The sequence below is a fragment of the Nyctibius grandis genome (assembly GCF_013368605.1).
Source record: "Nyctibius grandis isolate bNycGra1 chromosome 34 unlocalized genomic scaffold, bNycGra1.pri SUPER_34_unloc_1, whole genome shotgun sequence".
Taxonomy (NCBI): Eukaryota; Metazoa; Chordata; class Aves; order Nyctibiiformes; family Nyctibiidae; genus Nyctibius; species Nyctibius grandis.
The window spans coordinates 691372-707254 of record NW_027167468.1 but is presented as its reverse complement, the minus strand read 5'-3'; the positions used below and the strand labels follow the sequence as shown (position 1 = coordinate 707254).

Sequence of the window (15883 nt, the reverse complement as noted above, 5' to 3'; positions counted from 1 at the left end):
GCAGTGTCCAGCACACATCAGCACAGACCAGACACAGCTTTGCTGGTCCTTCAGGTCTCTTGGAGGAAGTCTGGCTGTGAGGACACTGCTGCATGCCCCAATCTTGCACACGCACACTCTTTAGCTGTACGCTGGTGTTTTCATCTGTGGGCCACTTTCTTGGGCATGTTCTTGAGAGAATCTTTGCAAGAAGACCTAAGCCTTCAGGCACTGCCCTGAGGACATCACCTTTCTTTATGGAAAGCCTGCTACAGAGGTCAGCTCTGTCACAGAGGCCCCCATTGCCTGTCCCTGCCTGTGGTCACAGGACTACCATGCAGCACACCTGTGACCAAGCTGCCACAGCACTCAGGCCTTACACCAACACAAGGTATCAGAGAGTGTGAAAGTGGAAAGAGAACAGCACTGGAAGACCAAATGCTGATGATCCCTGGCAGTGCTGCCATGCTGGGACTCTTTTCCCCTCCCATGCACACAGGAACTGCCCTGAAGCTCCAAAAAGGCCTTGGAGGAACGATCTCAGGAAAGAAATAGTCACTGCAGGGCCCTTTATTTTGTTTTAAGACACAGAGAGCACTGCTCCTCACTTCCACAGCCACAAAAGGAAAGCAGACAGTGAATTAGAAAGGGGATGACAAAATTATGACAAGTAAAAAACCACCACCACCACCGAAAAAAAAAAATGACAAGCTAGGCCTGTAATGAGATACATTATAACTGCTCTGCAGAAGATGACGGGCAGCTTATTGCTTCAGAAAGACATCCAGTCATCAGTTTCCACAGGGCACCCTTGAGCTCCTTGTTCCTCATGCTGTAGATGAGGGGGTTCACTGCTGGAGGCACCACCGAGTACAGAACTGCCATCACCAGATCCAGGGATCGGGAGGACATGGAGGAGGGCTTCAGGTAGGCAAACGTGCCAGTGCTCGTAAACAGGGAGACCACGGCCAGGTGAGGGAGGCACGTGGAAAAGGCTTTGTGCCGTCCCTGCTGAGAGGGGATCCTCAGCACGGCTCTGAAGATCTGCACGTAGGACAGCACAATGAAAACAAAACACATTAAAACTAAACAGCCACTAACCACAATAAGCCCAACTTCCCTGAGGTAGGCATCTGAGCAGGAGAGCTTGAGGATGTGGGGGATTTCACAGAAGAACTGGTCCAGGGCATTGCCATGGCAGAGGGGTAGTGAAAATGTATTGGCAGTGTGCAGCACAGTATTGAGAAACCCACTGGCCCAGGCAGCTGCTGCCATGTGGACACAAGCTCTACCTCCCAGGAGGGTCCCATAGTGCAGGGGTTTGCAGATGGCCACGTAGCGATCATAGGCCATGATGGTGAGGAGAGAATACACTGCTGCAATCAAAAAGGAAAAGAAAAAGACCTGGGCAGCACATCCTGCATAGGAGATGTCTCTGCTGTCCCAGAGGGAATTGACCATGGATTTGGGGAGAGTGATTGAGATGGAGCCCAGGTCGAGGAGGGAGAGGTTGAGCAGGAAGAAGTACATGGGGGTGTGGAGGCGGTGATCACAGGCTACAACGGTGATGATGAGGCCATTGCCCAGGAGGGCAGCCAGGTAGATGCCCAGGAAGAGCCAGAAGTGCAAGAGCTGCAGCTCCCGTGTGTCTGCAAATGCCAGCAGGAGGAAGTGGGTGATGGAGCTGCTGTTGGACATCTGCTGCCTCTGGGCATGGTGACCTGTTCACAGGAGAAAAAGAGAGTGACAAGTTAGGGGAGAATTCTCTAAGCAAAATCAAAGCCATTTCCCACAGTCTCCCCCCATGTAACACACAGACATGTTTCTGTTTTTCTAGGAGACCTTCTTTCAGCTCTGTGGCTGGAGCCCTGGTTGTTGCTGGACGCGTGTATAATGAAGAGCAGGGCATCTGCCCATGGGCTCTCGATCATCAGCCCCGCTCTGCAGAAGTGAGTAGGGGCAGGGACCGGTCCTGGTGGTCAACTTTGTCCAATGAAACTGCTGTTAACGGCCTGTCAGCATCTGCACCCCCAGTAATAAGGAACAGTTTAAAAGCTCTAGGTACTTTTACAGCTCACCCTCCATCTCACTTGAGGAGTATTCTTGGATGTCAGAAACCCTCAGCATTTCTGCTGCACTCAGAGAGAACAGAGGCAAGAAGATTGCCTGTGGGTTAGTGCAGTGTGAGGGGAGCTGGTCTGTCCCTCCATCAAGTTCCCAGTTTCTGTGGTCTTGCACCTTTCTGACGTGGAGGGTTATCGCACTCACATGTTACCCTGAAAAATAACCAGACACTGCTGAGAGCAGAGGGATCCACTGCAGACCATTAAATGTCTCACCCTTTCTCAAGGTCTCAACACCCCACTTCCAGCCCACGACATTCATGCCTTATTTCACCAACCCAACAGCATTTCATCAGTTGCAGAGGCTTTGCGTTCTCCATGGCGCTTTAAGATAAAACAGAGGTGCTACGAGATGGGTTTGCATCCTTGAGGGCAGCTCACAGATTGGAAGGACATCTCAAGGGGACAGCCAAGTGTCCTAACAAGGGCATCTCAGTAGGAGTCAGCTCATATCCCAGCCCCACAGACTGTATTGACCAGATCCCAAAGGTGCTAGGAAAGCTGGGACACTTGTTCCCATGGACACACCTGCATGAAATGACCCCCAAGATCAGGGTGTGACTCTGCAGCTGAAACTCCACCTCCCCAGAGAGCCTGGCAGCAAGAATGAAATAACCACAGCAATAACAGAGACAAGTGCAGAAAGAAGGGAAAATCCAGTGAGGGTGTGGCTGGGAGAGGCCAGGGCAGAGGCAGCCGGGCCCTCAGGACAGCGGTACCCTGACCCAGCTGTGCACGCCACCTCCCACACACCAGCATTGCCGGGCAGCTGCTCTCAGCCCCTGTGCTCTGCAGAGGGAACTGGGCACGTGGCTGGAGAGCTGCACCACGGCTCTGCTGGAGCTCTGGCTGCACAGGAGGGGGTTCATGTCCTGGACCCCACGGCCCTGAGGGCAGAGGCTTTGGTGGGTGGGAGAGGAGGCAAGGGGGCTTGCTCAGAGAAGGGGTCTGCATTGGAGGGGGTCACAGGGAATTTTCTGAACTCTCCCTCCCACAACATTTCTGGTTTTAGATTCCTCTCATTCCCAGATCATATCCCTGCTGCCTGGAGATTTTCCCCCTGGAGGTGTTTCCCTATCAGCACTCACAGACCCCACTGCAACCTCTGTGCACTCACCTACACAAACCTGCCTGTTTGCAGGGCATCGGCTGCGTGCATGTTCCTTTTTGGAGGTTCAGAAGGGCAGAACACCCTGATGGGTCCAGCAAAGGTGATGCTGATGCTGTCCATGGGTAGACGATGGGCTGGAGACACATTAGGAGGCTTCTAGCAGTCCTACTGACCACTCAAAGTTACAGCTCAGGAGTCTCAAAGACTAGTTCAAACTTGACAAGTCCTTTTCTATTTCTCTTTCCCTCCGCCACCACATCCCTGCTCCTGTCCCCTGCCCTAAAAGTAGGAAACTGAAAACACAGACTCAGGAAATCTCTTTACGTTTATAGCAAACCCTGCCTTGACCTTCCTCTTGAAACATCCCCTTGCAAGTTTCCTAGTGCTGATCTGCAGCTGTGAGCAGCCCTGGCCCACACAGCACCCTCTCGACAGCAGAAGGACCCTGCCCTGCCTGGGCTCACTCCTTCCACCCACAGCTTCTCCCTGCAGCACCAGAGGGAGCTCCCTGGGCAGGCTGAGTGCTGACCCTGGCAGGCAGCACAGTCCCTGCCCCAGCACAAAGAGCCCTGGGGTGCAGGGACCCTGCTCTGAAGGACAGCCCTGGGCACCCCTGGCTGCACACCCCTGCAGTTGTCCCCAGCAGAAGGCAGCCGTCATGCTCTGTCCCTCTGACCATGCAGCAGGGAAGCCCTGCTCTGGAGCATGTTCTTCTCCTCTACCACAGAGATACCGTGAGAGACATCCTGACAGATCCTGTAAACTGTGGGATGCACCAGCTTCAGGTAATCCCACCAGCAACTGCCCCTGCATTGTCCTGCAGCCAGAGACTTACCATGTCGAGGGCTGTGAAGATTTCTCCCCCAGTGAGCTCTCAGCACCCTCCCACCCCACACTGCCTTTAACCTCTCTCTGCCTGGCTCCTCTGCCCTCGCTGCCTGCAGGCAGTGCCCTCAGCCCTGCTGCGCTCTGCAGAGGAGCTGCTCCTGGGCAGAGCTGTCTCTCTGCAGTGCTGCCCACTTGCCATGAGCTCCCTCCATCCCAGGAGCCCAGCCCAGCTCAGCAGCAGAGGGACCAGCCCAAGGTGTCTCTTCCTCTGTCCCCTGTGGTCTCCCTCCAGGTGTCCCTGGGGCTCCAGGGGAACCTGCTGTGAAACAGGCTGAAGCAATCACTGATGTTCCTCTTTCCCTCCCCCACCACATCCCTGCTCCTGTCCCCTGCCCTCAAAGTAGGAAACTGAAGAGTGTCCTCAGCTGGGGAGAGACACTTCTTTCCAGCAGTGATGTTTCTCCTCTCAGAGACAGAGTTAGGTCTAAGACTGAGATTCCCTTGTCCCACCATTAGACAGGGCAACCAGACCATGACCGGGAGGGATGTCCTTTACCCCTGCTGAGGGAAGGGATGCAGATGAGTCAATAGAAGCATCTCATTTGTGGGTTTGTAGTCCTGGGACTAGAAGGGGACTCAGCTCCCTCCCATGCACACCACAAACCCACAGGAGGTGGGATTCCTCTTGCCTCAGGTGTTCAGGTGGGCACAAAATAGGCACCTGCATGTGAGCTCCTTGTCTCAGCTCCCATGGTGATTAATGGAGATGGAGGGCAGGACTGGGCTGTTCAGACACCAGCCTGGTGACATTGAAGGTGTCAGGGGTGGTCAGAGATGTGCAGGTAACTGCAAGCTCTGAAGGGAGCAGTTCACAGAGACAGGCCAACATCCAGGACAGGCTGGAGAGCTGGGCAGAGAGGGACCTCATGAAGTTCAACAAGGGCAAGTGTAGGGTCCTGCACCTGGGGAGGAATAACCCCATGCACCAGTACAGGCTGGGGGTGACCTGCTGGAAAGTAGCTCTGAGGAGAAAGACCTGGGAGTTCTGGTGGACAACAATTTCCCCGTGAGCCAACAATGTGCTCTGTGGCCAGGAAGGCCAATGGTGTCCTGGGGTGCATGAGGAAGAGTGTGGGCAGCAGGTCGAGGGAGGTTCTCTTCCCCCTCTACACTGCCCTGCTGAGGCCACACCTGGAGTAAGGTGTCCAGTTCTGGGCCCGCCAGTTCAAGACAGACAAGGAACTACTGGAGAGAGTCCAGCGGAGGGGTACGGAGATGGTCAGAGGGCTGGAGCATCTCTGCTCCGAGGAGAGGCTGAGGGAGCTGGGGCTGTTCAGCTGGAGAAGAGCAGACTGAGGGGGGATCTTATCAACGCTCACAGATACCTCAGGGGCGCGTGTCAAGGGGATGGGGCCAGACTCTTCTCAGTGGTGCCCAGCGACAGGACAAGGGGCAACAGGCACAACCTGAGACACGGGAAGTTCCACATGAAAGTGAGGAGAAACTTCTTTGGTGTGAGGGTGCCAGAGCCCGGGCACATTTTTGGCCATTTTCCTTTTTTATTTTCCAAGACCAATTTCCAAGACCAATTTTCCTTTCAGTGATTTTTACTTTCAGCTAAGTCTCCTCTAAGTAACTGCACTTTCTGAAACTAACTGCATGTTTGCAGACAGTGTCTGCTTCCAGGACTGATAACGCTCGAAGTTTGTAGTTATCGCTGAGGCACCGGTAGGGATGTTATGCAGAAAGGCTCTTACTGTACTTATTCTTAGGGAAACCAAGGTCACTGCTGAATTCCTCATTGCTTACGAGTGAAGAGCCGAAGGGGGGTCGCAGCTGCAGCGGAGAGCGTTCAGGGCAGGTGACCCAAAATTGACCAACGAAGGTATTCCATCCCATACACGTCATTCTCAGTATAAAGCGGGGGGATCACGAGGGTCTCGCTCTCTTTCTGCTATGGCCGGTGTCCCAAGAGGACTCTGTCCGTTTTCCTGCTGCCCCCGATCCTGATCCATGCATCCCTGAATCCAGCTCTTGACCGTCGCTAGGCCCAGCCTGGGCCTTCCCGGAGCCTGCCCTGCAGTGCCGGTGGTGACGTGGCTGACATTGGGGGAGCTCGATCTTGGTTTTGTATATATTTGTATATGTTTGATTATTCCAATGCTATTATTATACTCTTCTTTTCATTATTATAGTTTATGAAAACTGTTTTAACTTTCCAACCCATAAGTCTCTCTCCCTTTTCCCTTTCCCTTCAGGGGTGGGGGGGAGGGTTAAGAGAGAGCATCTGCCACAGGTTTAATAGCTGGCCCAGCTTTAAACCATGACAGATGTATAGAGTTCCTCTATGTGGTGAGTGACAGGTTGGGTTAGCCCTTACGAGTGAGGGTCAGAGGAGGGGCCAGTAAAGGTGACAACGTGGTGGGAGATGAGGAACCTGCAGTCAGGGCAGGGAGTGAGCATAATATTTTCTAAGAAGTCTAAGGAAGTCTCTGGATGTAGAAGCCTGGGCCTCACTGGAGACTTTAGTGGCCCTGACATTTTCTGGAAAGGGAACACAATAGGATGGAAACAGTACAGGTGGTTTCTGGAGTGTCTTAGGGAAACTTCTTAGCACAGCTGCCAGATGGGCCAGCAAGGACAATGCAAACCTGGATCTGATACTTGCCAGCAAGGCAGAGCTGGCGAAGGAACGGAAGGTTAGTGTAAGCCTTGGCTGTCATGACCCTGAAAGAGGGGGGTCCGAGCTCTCAAGGAGAGTGAAGAAGGAAAATTGGAGCCTGCAGATTCTGGACATTAGAGTTAATTGTCTAAATTTGTATTTACATAAAGGGAGAGAAGGTGCCATGTGCTTGCTGGTCCATGTCCATGGATTATGAAACAATAATGAGAATTTACAAAGTTCTGAAAATGAAGACTTCTCACACCCTTGTTATAATGAGGTATTTTCTGCGTATGTTTCAACTTCTGCCTAACATATTCATAGAATCAGAGAATCATAGAATGGTTTGGTTCAGAAGGGACCTCAAAGATCACGTAGTTCCAACCCCCCTGCCACAGGCAGGGACACCTTCCACTAGACCAGGGTTCTCAAAGCACCATCCAACCTGGCCTTGGACACTGCCAGGGAGGGGACAAACACAGCTTCTCTGGGCAACCTGTTGCAGTGTCTCACCATGCTCACAGGAATGAGTTTCTTCCTGTTATCTAATCTAAATCTACCCTCTTTCAGTTTAAAACCATTCCCCCTGGTCCTGTCACTACATACCCTTGTATAAAGTCCCTCTCCATCTTTCCTGTAGGTCCCTGCAGGTACTGGAAGGCTGCTGGAAGGTCTTCCCTGAGTCTTCTCTTCTCCAGGGTGAACAAGCCCAACTGTCTCTGCCTGTCTTCATAGGAGAGGTGCTCCAGCCCTCTGAGCATCTTTGTGGCCCTCCTCTGCACTCACTCCAACAGCTCCATGTATTTATTATGTTGGGGGCCCCAGAGCTGAACACAGTACTCCAGATGGGGTCCCACGAGAGCAGAGTAGAGGGGCAGAATCCAATCCTTCGACCTGCTGGCCACGCTGCTTTTGATGCAGCCCAGGATATGGTTGGCTTTCTGGACTGCAAGCGCACATTGCCAGCGCACGTTGAGCTTCTCATCACCCAACACCCCCAAGTCCTTCTCCTCAGGGCTTCTCTCAATCCATTCTTTGCCCATCCTGTATTTATGCTTGGGATTGCCCCGACCCACGTGTAGGACCTTGCACTCGGCCTCGTTGAACATCATGCAGCTGAACATCATCTTCCTTCAGGGCCTGATGCAGTTGCCCACACAGAGGTTTCCACCGCCTCCAAGATTCCCAGGAGTAGCTGAAGACCGCACGTGGTACTGGGAAATGTGACCCAGGGCTGAGAGGAGCCTTTCTGGGCCAGGAGCTGGTGGACAGGCAGACCAAAGCATCTCAGTTGAGACAACTCATTTCTCTCCCTTGAGTAGAAAGGGAAGCTTGGACAATTGCACCCAGCTGTCCTGCGCTGGAGGAGAGTGAAAAATGAGTGAGTCTAGATGCTTCAGAGTGGACTTGAAGACGCTCCTGAAACCCAGATATGTTGGAATTAGTGCAGGTTCAATTCACTTTGTCTCTTTACTTCCCTCTGTGAATCAAGGGAGCCCATGACTTTTATTGAACTGTGTTTTCCTTTGTTTTGTGTTTTTTTGGCAATTAAGAATCATCCACCTGTGTCTGTGTGCAGCTGGTAAAACAGGTGGAAACTGGTGCCCATGGGCTGAAACATGCAGCTACAGACTGCAGTGGAGAAAGCTCAGCTGTGAACAAGGCTGCTTTAGTCCCAGGGGGTTGTTGAGAAACATGTGGGTTGGGGGTTGGGACAAAGACTGCTCATAGAGTGTCTGACATACAGGGTCTTGACTTCCCAGCATATTCAGAGTCCAACGGGAGATGCTCAGGATCAATATCAAATAGTTTGCTGGTATCACTTAATGTGTAAGCAGAAAAAACAGAAAGAAGTGAAAAAAGAAGAAATTGTTTCTTAATGATATTAAGTATTGATAACTTTTCACTTTGACTACACTCCTGAAACCTCTCAAATTCACCAGATGAGAACTGAGGAATTAGCACAGTTACGCCCAAGACTTGGCTTGTTGGTGATTTTGCATGTTAATGAGCCCTCGAGCGCCGAGTTCCTGAACTGCAGAGCCTGAAAAAGCTTGAACGGGCCTCTAGAGAAGGAAAAGTCAGCAGTAAACCTCCAGGTTTCTGAGGGTGTTAGTGAGCCCCACTGAGGGGCATCACTGAAGAGGCCATGGAAGAAATGACCAGGAAAGGGACCACCGCTGGGGGCTGGTGAAGCAGGAAGTCAGAGGCACTGGTTAAATATTGAAAACCAAAGTGCAGGTGACTACGAAAGCTCTTGATGAGTTTCACCAAGCAGGATGTTCAAGCACTGACCCCACACACCCTAGAAATGGGGATCCTTTCCCTCATGGGATACTCAGGGCTCAGGAACCATTTTTGTGTAGCTGCTTGTTGTGTTGCAAGTGCCTCAGCAACTGATATGGCAGGAGAACACTCCAGTCTGGTGCAGGTGTCTGTGATGACATCAGTGGCTGAGTAGACATTTGGGTATGAATGAACACGTGGCTTGTGCAGGTGCTTGTGATGTCACTGGTGGCTGAGTAGGAGACAGGGGAGGAGCAGGCCCTGGCTTGTGCAGTTGCTTCTGATGTCACATGTAGCTGGTGATAGGGCCAGAAGTCTGCAGCTGGCTGGTGCACCTGCTTGTGATGGCACTGGTGGCTCTGTAGCAGTTAGGGCAGGCGCGTGCAGCTGGCTGGTGCAGGTACTTATGATGTCACATGTGCCTGAGCAGGTCATAGGGCAGGAGTATGCACCTGGCTTCTGCAGCTGGTTCTGATGTCACTGATGGCTGATTAGGTGCTAGGACAGAAGCCCGCCCCTGATTTATTCTGGTTCCTGGGAGGCCACAGTTGAGCGAGTAGCCAATAGGTGCGGAGCAGGACCCCGGGATGTGCAGCTGCTTGTGATGTCCCTGGTGGCTCTGTACCTGTCAGGGCAGGAGCCTGCAGCTGGGGTGTGCAGGGGTTTGTGGTGTCACGTGTACATGAGCAGGTGATAGGGCTGGAGCAGGAACCTTCTATGCGCGGGTGCATGCGATGTCACAGGTGGCTGAGCAGCTCTTAGGGCAGGAGCATGCAACTGCCTTCTGGAACCCCCGAGCAAACCAGTAACACCTGTGCTCCCAGTAACTCCAGTGCTCCAAGTAACCTCAGTGCTCCCAGGGCTCCCAGTGCTCCCAGTTATCCCAGTGTTGCCAGTTACCCCAGGCCTCCCAGTAACATCAGTGCTCCCAGTAACCCCAGTGCGCCCGGTAACATCCGTGCTCCCAGTACCCGTAGTGCTTCCAGTCTGCCCAGTAACATCAGTGCTCCCAGTACCTGTAGTGCTTCCAGTCTGCCCAGTAACCCCATTGCTCCCATTCCCCCCAGTGCTCCTTGTAACCCCATTGCTCCCTGTAACACCAGCACTCCCAGTAACACCAGCGCGCCCAGTAAGACCAGGGCAACTGTTGGGGATTGGCTACAGGACAGAGGGCATAGTTCACTAGAACAACTGTTCGAGCAGAGCGAATTTTAGGGTAAGCCAGACTAGGCCGCATCTAGGCAGAAATTGCAAGTCATGCTGATACTAGCAAAGTAGCAAGGACACTGTGTCCTTGGCGGGTTTCGGTAAACAACAAAGAGGAACTACGGGACGAGAGAACAAGGAAGAAGAAGACGGGAACACCGCAAGCTGACCGCAAGTAGGAGGGATATGCAAAAGTAACCTTTAGAGCTTTAGCCAATCAACAGCTGACTAGTAGGCATAATTATAGATATCTGTATAAATATGAGCTATCTAGGCGAATAAAATGAACGCATACCATATCACTCAAATTGAGTCGTCTGTGTGTGTTCCTCCGCTACTCGCAAATGGCGCCCGAACAGGGACCTGAAGGAACTGAGCAGGAGTAGCGGACACAGAGAAGCACCGGTAGCAGCGACCGGGGGGCCAAGATCGACCCAACGCTGACTGGCGCAGCGTGTCGACCAGCGGAGCCTGAACTGTCCAAAAGGGGTTCGCCGTCTGTGAGGGCTGCCGGGAAGGCTGCATCAATGATTTGTCCTACAACGGAGCGCCTTAACCAAGGAGCACGGAGAGATCGCCGGCAATATGGATTTCGAGGTAGCCCAAGAATTATTGCAGCACTTTTTAGAAAAGCGGGGAGTAGATTGTATCAAACAATTGTCAGGAATAGTTGCCTATGGGAAAGCTAAGGGCTGTTTTCAACAGCCCGACTCCTTGTTTAAGGTAGAGGAATGGCGAAAGTTCGGGGACATCTTGTGGGACTTAGTTATTGATGACGATAAAAATGCAAAAAAAATAATGAAACCATGGAGGGAAATAATTAATGCTATAAAACGATATAAGCTTGAGAAAAATGTTGCAGCGCTAGCCACCGAGCGATTGGGGGGGCGAGTGCATCAGCGGGCAGCACGTCAGCAGGATTGTTGACTTTCGGGGCAGAGCATGTCCCTGTACCGTCTACGGGGGGGGCGAATTCTGGTCAGAACTCCACCATCTGTTCCCCCACCTCCACCTCCTGTTCCCCCACACACGGCGGGGGAGGAGACGACACCCTCTGCGCCTCCGTTAACGGAGGAAACAGCACATAATAGGGGTCACGAAAGTGATTCAAAATTCGGCGAGTGGCCCCTGATCCCTGATGTAATGTCCCAGACAACCAATCCTCCCCCTGGTCACCCTGAACGCAGACAGCGTCTCGGGGCAACCCCTGTGAATTGGAGAAATATCATCCGCCAGGCAATTGATAACAACCAATTTGATGTGGCAGAGGACCTCTCCTCCAATCGTGCTTTTCCGGTCCAATTTGAAGCCGGACAAGATGGGTATTTGGAAGGTCAGCATCATCCACTAGATTGGAAATTATTATCACAATTGAGAACTACAGTGAATGATGCGGGTCTTCATGGGGAACCAACAAAACAACTACTAAATTATATTTGGGGCAGAACAATTCTATGTCAGGAAGATATTAAAGGTATCATTAGAATGATTATGACCCAATCACGACAACTTCTCTGGCAAGCGCACTGGCAGCGGTTCTGCGAGGCGTCAGTTCACCAGCCTCGAGGTGAGCAGGATCCGTTACGGGGCGTTACTATAGAACAGTTGATGGGGGTCGGGCCAATTGCATCAATTGATCTGCAATTACAGTTAGGGCCAGATATTTTACTAGAGGCTATGCGTACTGCACGCTTGGCTATCTCTGCAGTCAAAACTACCCCTCCCTCTCCGTCATACATGTCCCTTAAGCAGGGTAGGGAGGAGTCGTTTGCGAGTTTTGTTGATAGGGTAACCTCAGCCATAGATCTCTGGGACACCCCTGAATGGATGAGGGGTGCAATGTTAAGGCAGTGTGTTATGGAATATACAAACTCCGCTACTAAATCCATATTGTTAACGTTACCGGGTGATGCGACCATAGAGGCAATGCTGGAACGTATGAGCAGAGTACCAGTAGGCCCACAAGCCATGTTAGTTGAGGCTGTACGTGACTTAGGGAAGGACCTCATTCAGGCACAAACTCAAGCTTTTGCTGCCCTGGCACCGTTAAAGCAGCCTGAGACGCGACCCCGTTCTTTCGCACCACGCGAACGTGGAAATAAATGCTTTCGCTGTGGGCAAGAAGGACACTTTCGATGGCAGTGCAGGGTTCAGCAGGTATGGTGTGAAAATTGTAACATGAACAGTCATAATACCCAGGCCTGCCTAAAATCGGGAAACGGACGGAAGAGCGCGAAGGGCCGCTGCTCTACGACAACAGTTGCAGCCCCCGCTCAGCTGGGAGCATCACAACAACAACTGATGAACTCCAACCCGTTCCTGCGCGACTCCTACGCCCAGCCACAACAGGGAGTCTCGTATTGGACGTGGCAACAGCAGTAGCCTGCACCTTGGTAAACCAACATCCACAGCGGATTAAGACAAGGGTAATTGGCCCGATGATGATCAGTGGACAATCATGTGGAACATTATTACTTGGGCAATCACCAGCGGGACTTAAAGGACTTCTTATTTTGCCTGGACTGATCGATGCGGATTTCACCGGTACCATATCTGTGGTGGTGCAAACTACTTTTCCTCCTATACATATTCCTGCCGGTAGCAAAATTGCACAATTGATACCCCTTCCACAACTGACACGGGGCATGGAACCCTTATCATTGAGAACCCGAGGAACAACTGGCTTTGGTTCTACCGGAGAAATAGCCATGCTGACCATGGCCATGAATCGCCGGCTGGTAACTTCAGTAACCCTGCGTAACGGAGAAGAACGGATTACATTAGACGCACTTTTGGACACTGGGGCTTATCTCACTATTGTAGCGAAGGACTGTTGGCCCCGACATTGGCCTTTGTCACCCATGGCCAGGGGAGTAGAAGGGGTAGGAGGTTCCTCTTCTGTTTCTTGCAGCACAAGCCGCATACTTGTAACATTAGATGGCCGAACAGCATCCACCCATATTACAGTGATGACCTTACCACAAGGAGTTTTTGGACTGATTGGCTGTGATGTTCTGGATCAATTGGGAGTTATTCTCACCACCGAAAAACATTTTTAGCAACGGTCACTGCATCATGGACTTTCCCGATCCCATTGTGTTGTCTGACTGATTATCCGGTCTGGATCGAGCAGTGGCCATTGAAGAAGGAAAGTCTGGAATCTGCACATCAGTTAGTGGCAGAGCAATTACAACAGGGACACTTGAAACTATCTACCAGTCCATGGAATACAACTATTTTTGTAATCAAGAAAAAATCAGGAAAATACAGGCTCCTTCACGATCTACGAGCTGTAAATGCACAAATGCAGACCATGGGAGCTTTACAACCGGGACTACCCAACCCAGCGATGCTTCCCGAACAATGGCATTTACTGATAGTGGACTTAAAAGATTGCTTCTTTACAATCCAATTACACCCGGCGGACACTCAACCATTTGCGTTTACTCTACCATCGATTAATAGGGAAGCATCTGCCCAACGATTTGAGTGGATAGTGCTTCCCCAGGGCATGAAAAACAGCCCTACCCTTTGCCAACATTTTGTGGACAATGCATTGAGGCCAGTTCGCTCAGCCTGGCCTGAGGCAATCATATATCATTACATGGACGATATACTAATTGCACAAAGGGATCCATTTACAGAACCACAGGAAAAGTTCTTGACCCAAACCCTGAAACGCGAGGGACTCGTTATTGCACCAGAGAAGGTGCAAAGAATAACCCCTTGGAAATATCTGGGGTAGCAAATTACTAACTCTCAAATTCGACCACAGACATTGGAAATAAAGACTGATATCCGTACCCTTCATGATGCTCAGAAACTAATGGGTGACCTGCAGTGATTACGACCTGTCGTCGGAATCCCCAATGAACAGTTAAATATATTACGCCCTTTACTTCGGGGTCTGGATCCCACCAAACCGGTACACCCAACCGCCCAACAACAAGAACAAATTCAACAAATAGCTGCTGAAATTACCCAACGCTGGGTGGATCGACTTGATCCTGAGCTCCCTGTGGACCTAACCATCCTTAACGGTCCTGATCAACTTATTGGTGCACTGACTCAGTGCAAAAAGAAAAAGGGGGAAAGGACTCGGATACTGGAATGGTTGTACACGAAGTTACAGCCACACAAAACAATACAGCAAAAAATGGAAAATTTGGCTGAGCTGATAATTAAAGGGAGGCGACGCATACTACAAATCACTGGAACAGAACCAGGAGTAATCAGGTTACCAATTAGACGAGAAATGTTGGAGTGGTGTATACAAAAATCAGAAGACCTTCAAATCAGCCTATTATCAGCAGCAAATGACACTGTAGTGGATACTATTAAATCACCCGTGCTGCATTGGATGAGTCAGAATAGCTGGATTATGCCATCCAAAAGAAGCGAGACACCTTTACCTGACGCGGTCACGGTGTTCACTGATGCTGGGAAGAAATCGCGGAGAGCGGCTGTGACCTGGCTGGAGGACGGAATATGGCAACATCATCTTTTACCTGCGGTACCAGGCGACTCTCTTCAAACATTGGAACTGGCTGCAGTAGTTTGGGCCATCCTTCGGTGGCACAACGAAAGAATTAATGTCGTCACAGACTCACTCTATGTTGCTGGAGTACTACAAAGAATTGAAGACGCCAGACTTAAGGACATTGCAAACCCCCGTCTATATGAGCTCCTTCGTCAACTACAATCAGCGCTGTTACAAAGAGACCAGCCGTATGCTGTCATTCACATCAGGAGCCACATGTGGGTGGAGGGTTTGGGTGAAGGAAATCAGCGAGCCGATCAATTGGTGTCAGTTGCAGTTCCCCTGAGTGACTTTGTCAAAGCCCGAGAGACACATAGCATTTTCCATCAGAATGCCAAAGGTTTACACAAACAGTTCAATATCACAATGGATGAGGCGAAGGGCATAGTACGCGCGTGCCCACAATGCAGCCACCATGGCCCAGGACTTGGCATGGGAGTGAACCCTAGAGGCTTCGGGCCATGCGAGTTGTGGCAAATGGATGTGACACACGTTCCCGAATTCGGTCGGCTTAAATATGTACATGTAACAATAGATACCTTTAGTAGGTTTGTGTGGGCCACCCCGCAAGCAGGGGAAAAGGCCCTCCATGTAATGCGCCATTTGACAAGCTGTTTTGCTGTAATAGGGGTCCCTGAAAAGTTAAAGACAGACAATGGGCCAGCCTACGTCAGTGCAAAAATGAGAAAATTCTGTCAGAGATGGGGGGTCACATATATCACTGGTATTCCCCATTCACCAACAGGACAGGCCATTGTTGAGAGAGCAAATCAGACGCTAAAACGATACTTAAGTAAATTTCCAGAAATCAAAGATGTGCAGAAGAAGGTTTCCCACACACTGTTTGTCATGAATTTTCTGTGTCTTTTTGGGGATGAGGAGTTGCCACCTGCAAAACTGCATGCAGGCAGTAGGAAGCAAACACCAGTAAAAAGGCAAGTCTATTATAGGGACTTGAGCACAGGGGAATGGAAGGGACCTGCGGAAGTCAGATACATTGGCAGGGGATATATGTGCATTATTACTTCCACAGGACCGCAGTGGGTACCCTCGCGGTGGACTAAAGCCTCTCCAACCATCACCAAAGATCAACCTTCCACATCGACCCAGCAGCAGACTACGATGGAACAAAATGAATAGTTGGGACC

General features: G+C 51.1%; 1 protein-coding gene across 1 annotated transcript; it reads right to left on the bottom strand.

The window, feature by feature from the left end:
- Positions 1-711: 711 nt before the first annotated feature.
- On the bottom strand, positions 712-1677 carry LOC137677007 (olfactory receptor 14A16-like). The gene has a single exon (XM_068424199.1). It carries the CDS (start codon positions 1675-1677, stop codon positions 712-714), a length of 966 nt encoding a protein of 321 aa, XP_068280300.1.
- Positions 1678-15883: the final 14206 nt, after the last annotated feature.

Coding starts and splice junctions, on each gene's coding strand:
- LOC137677007 (XM_068424199.1), bottom strand. CDS start 1,677: ATGTCCAACAGCAGCTCCATCACCCACTTCCTCCTGCTGGCATTTGCA.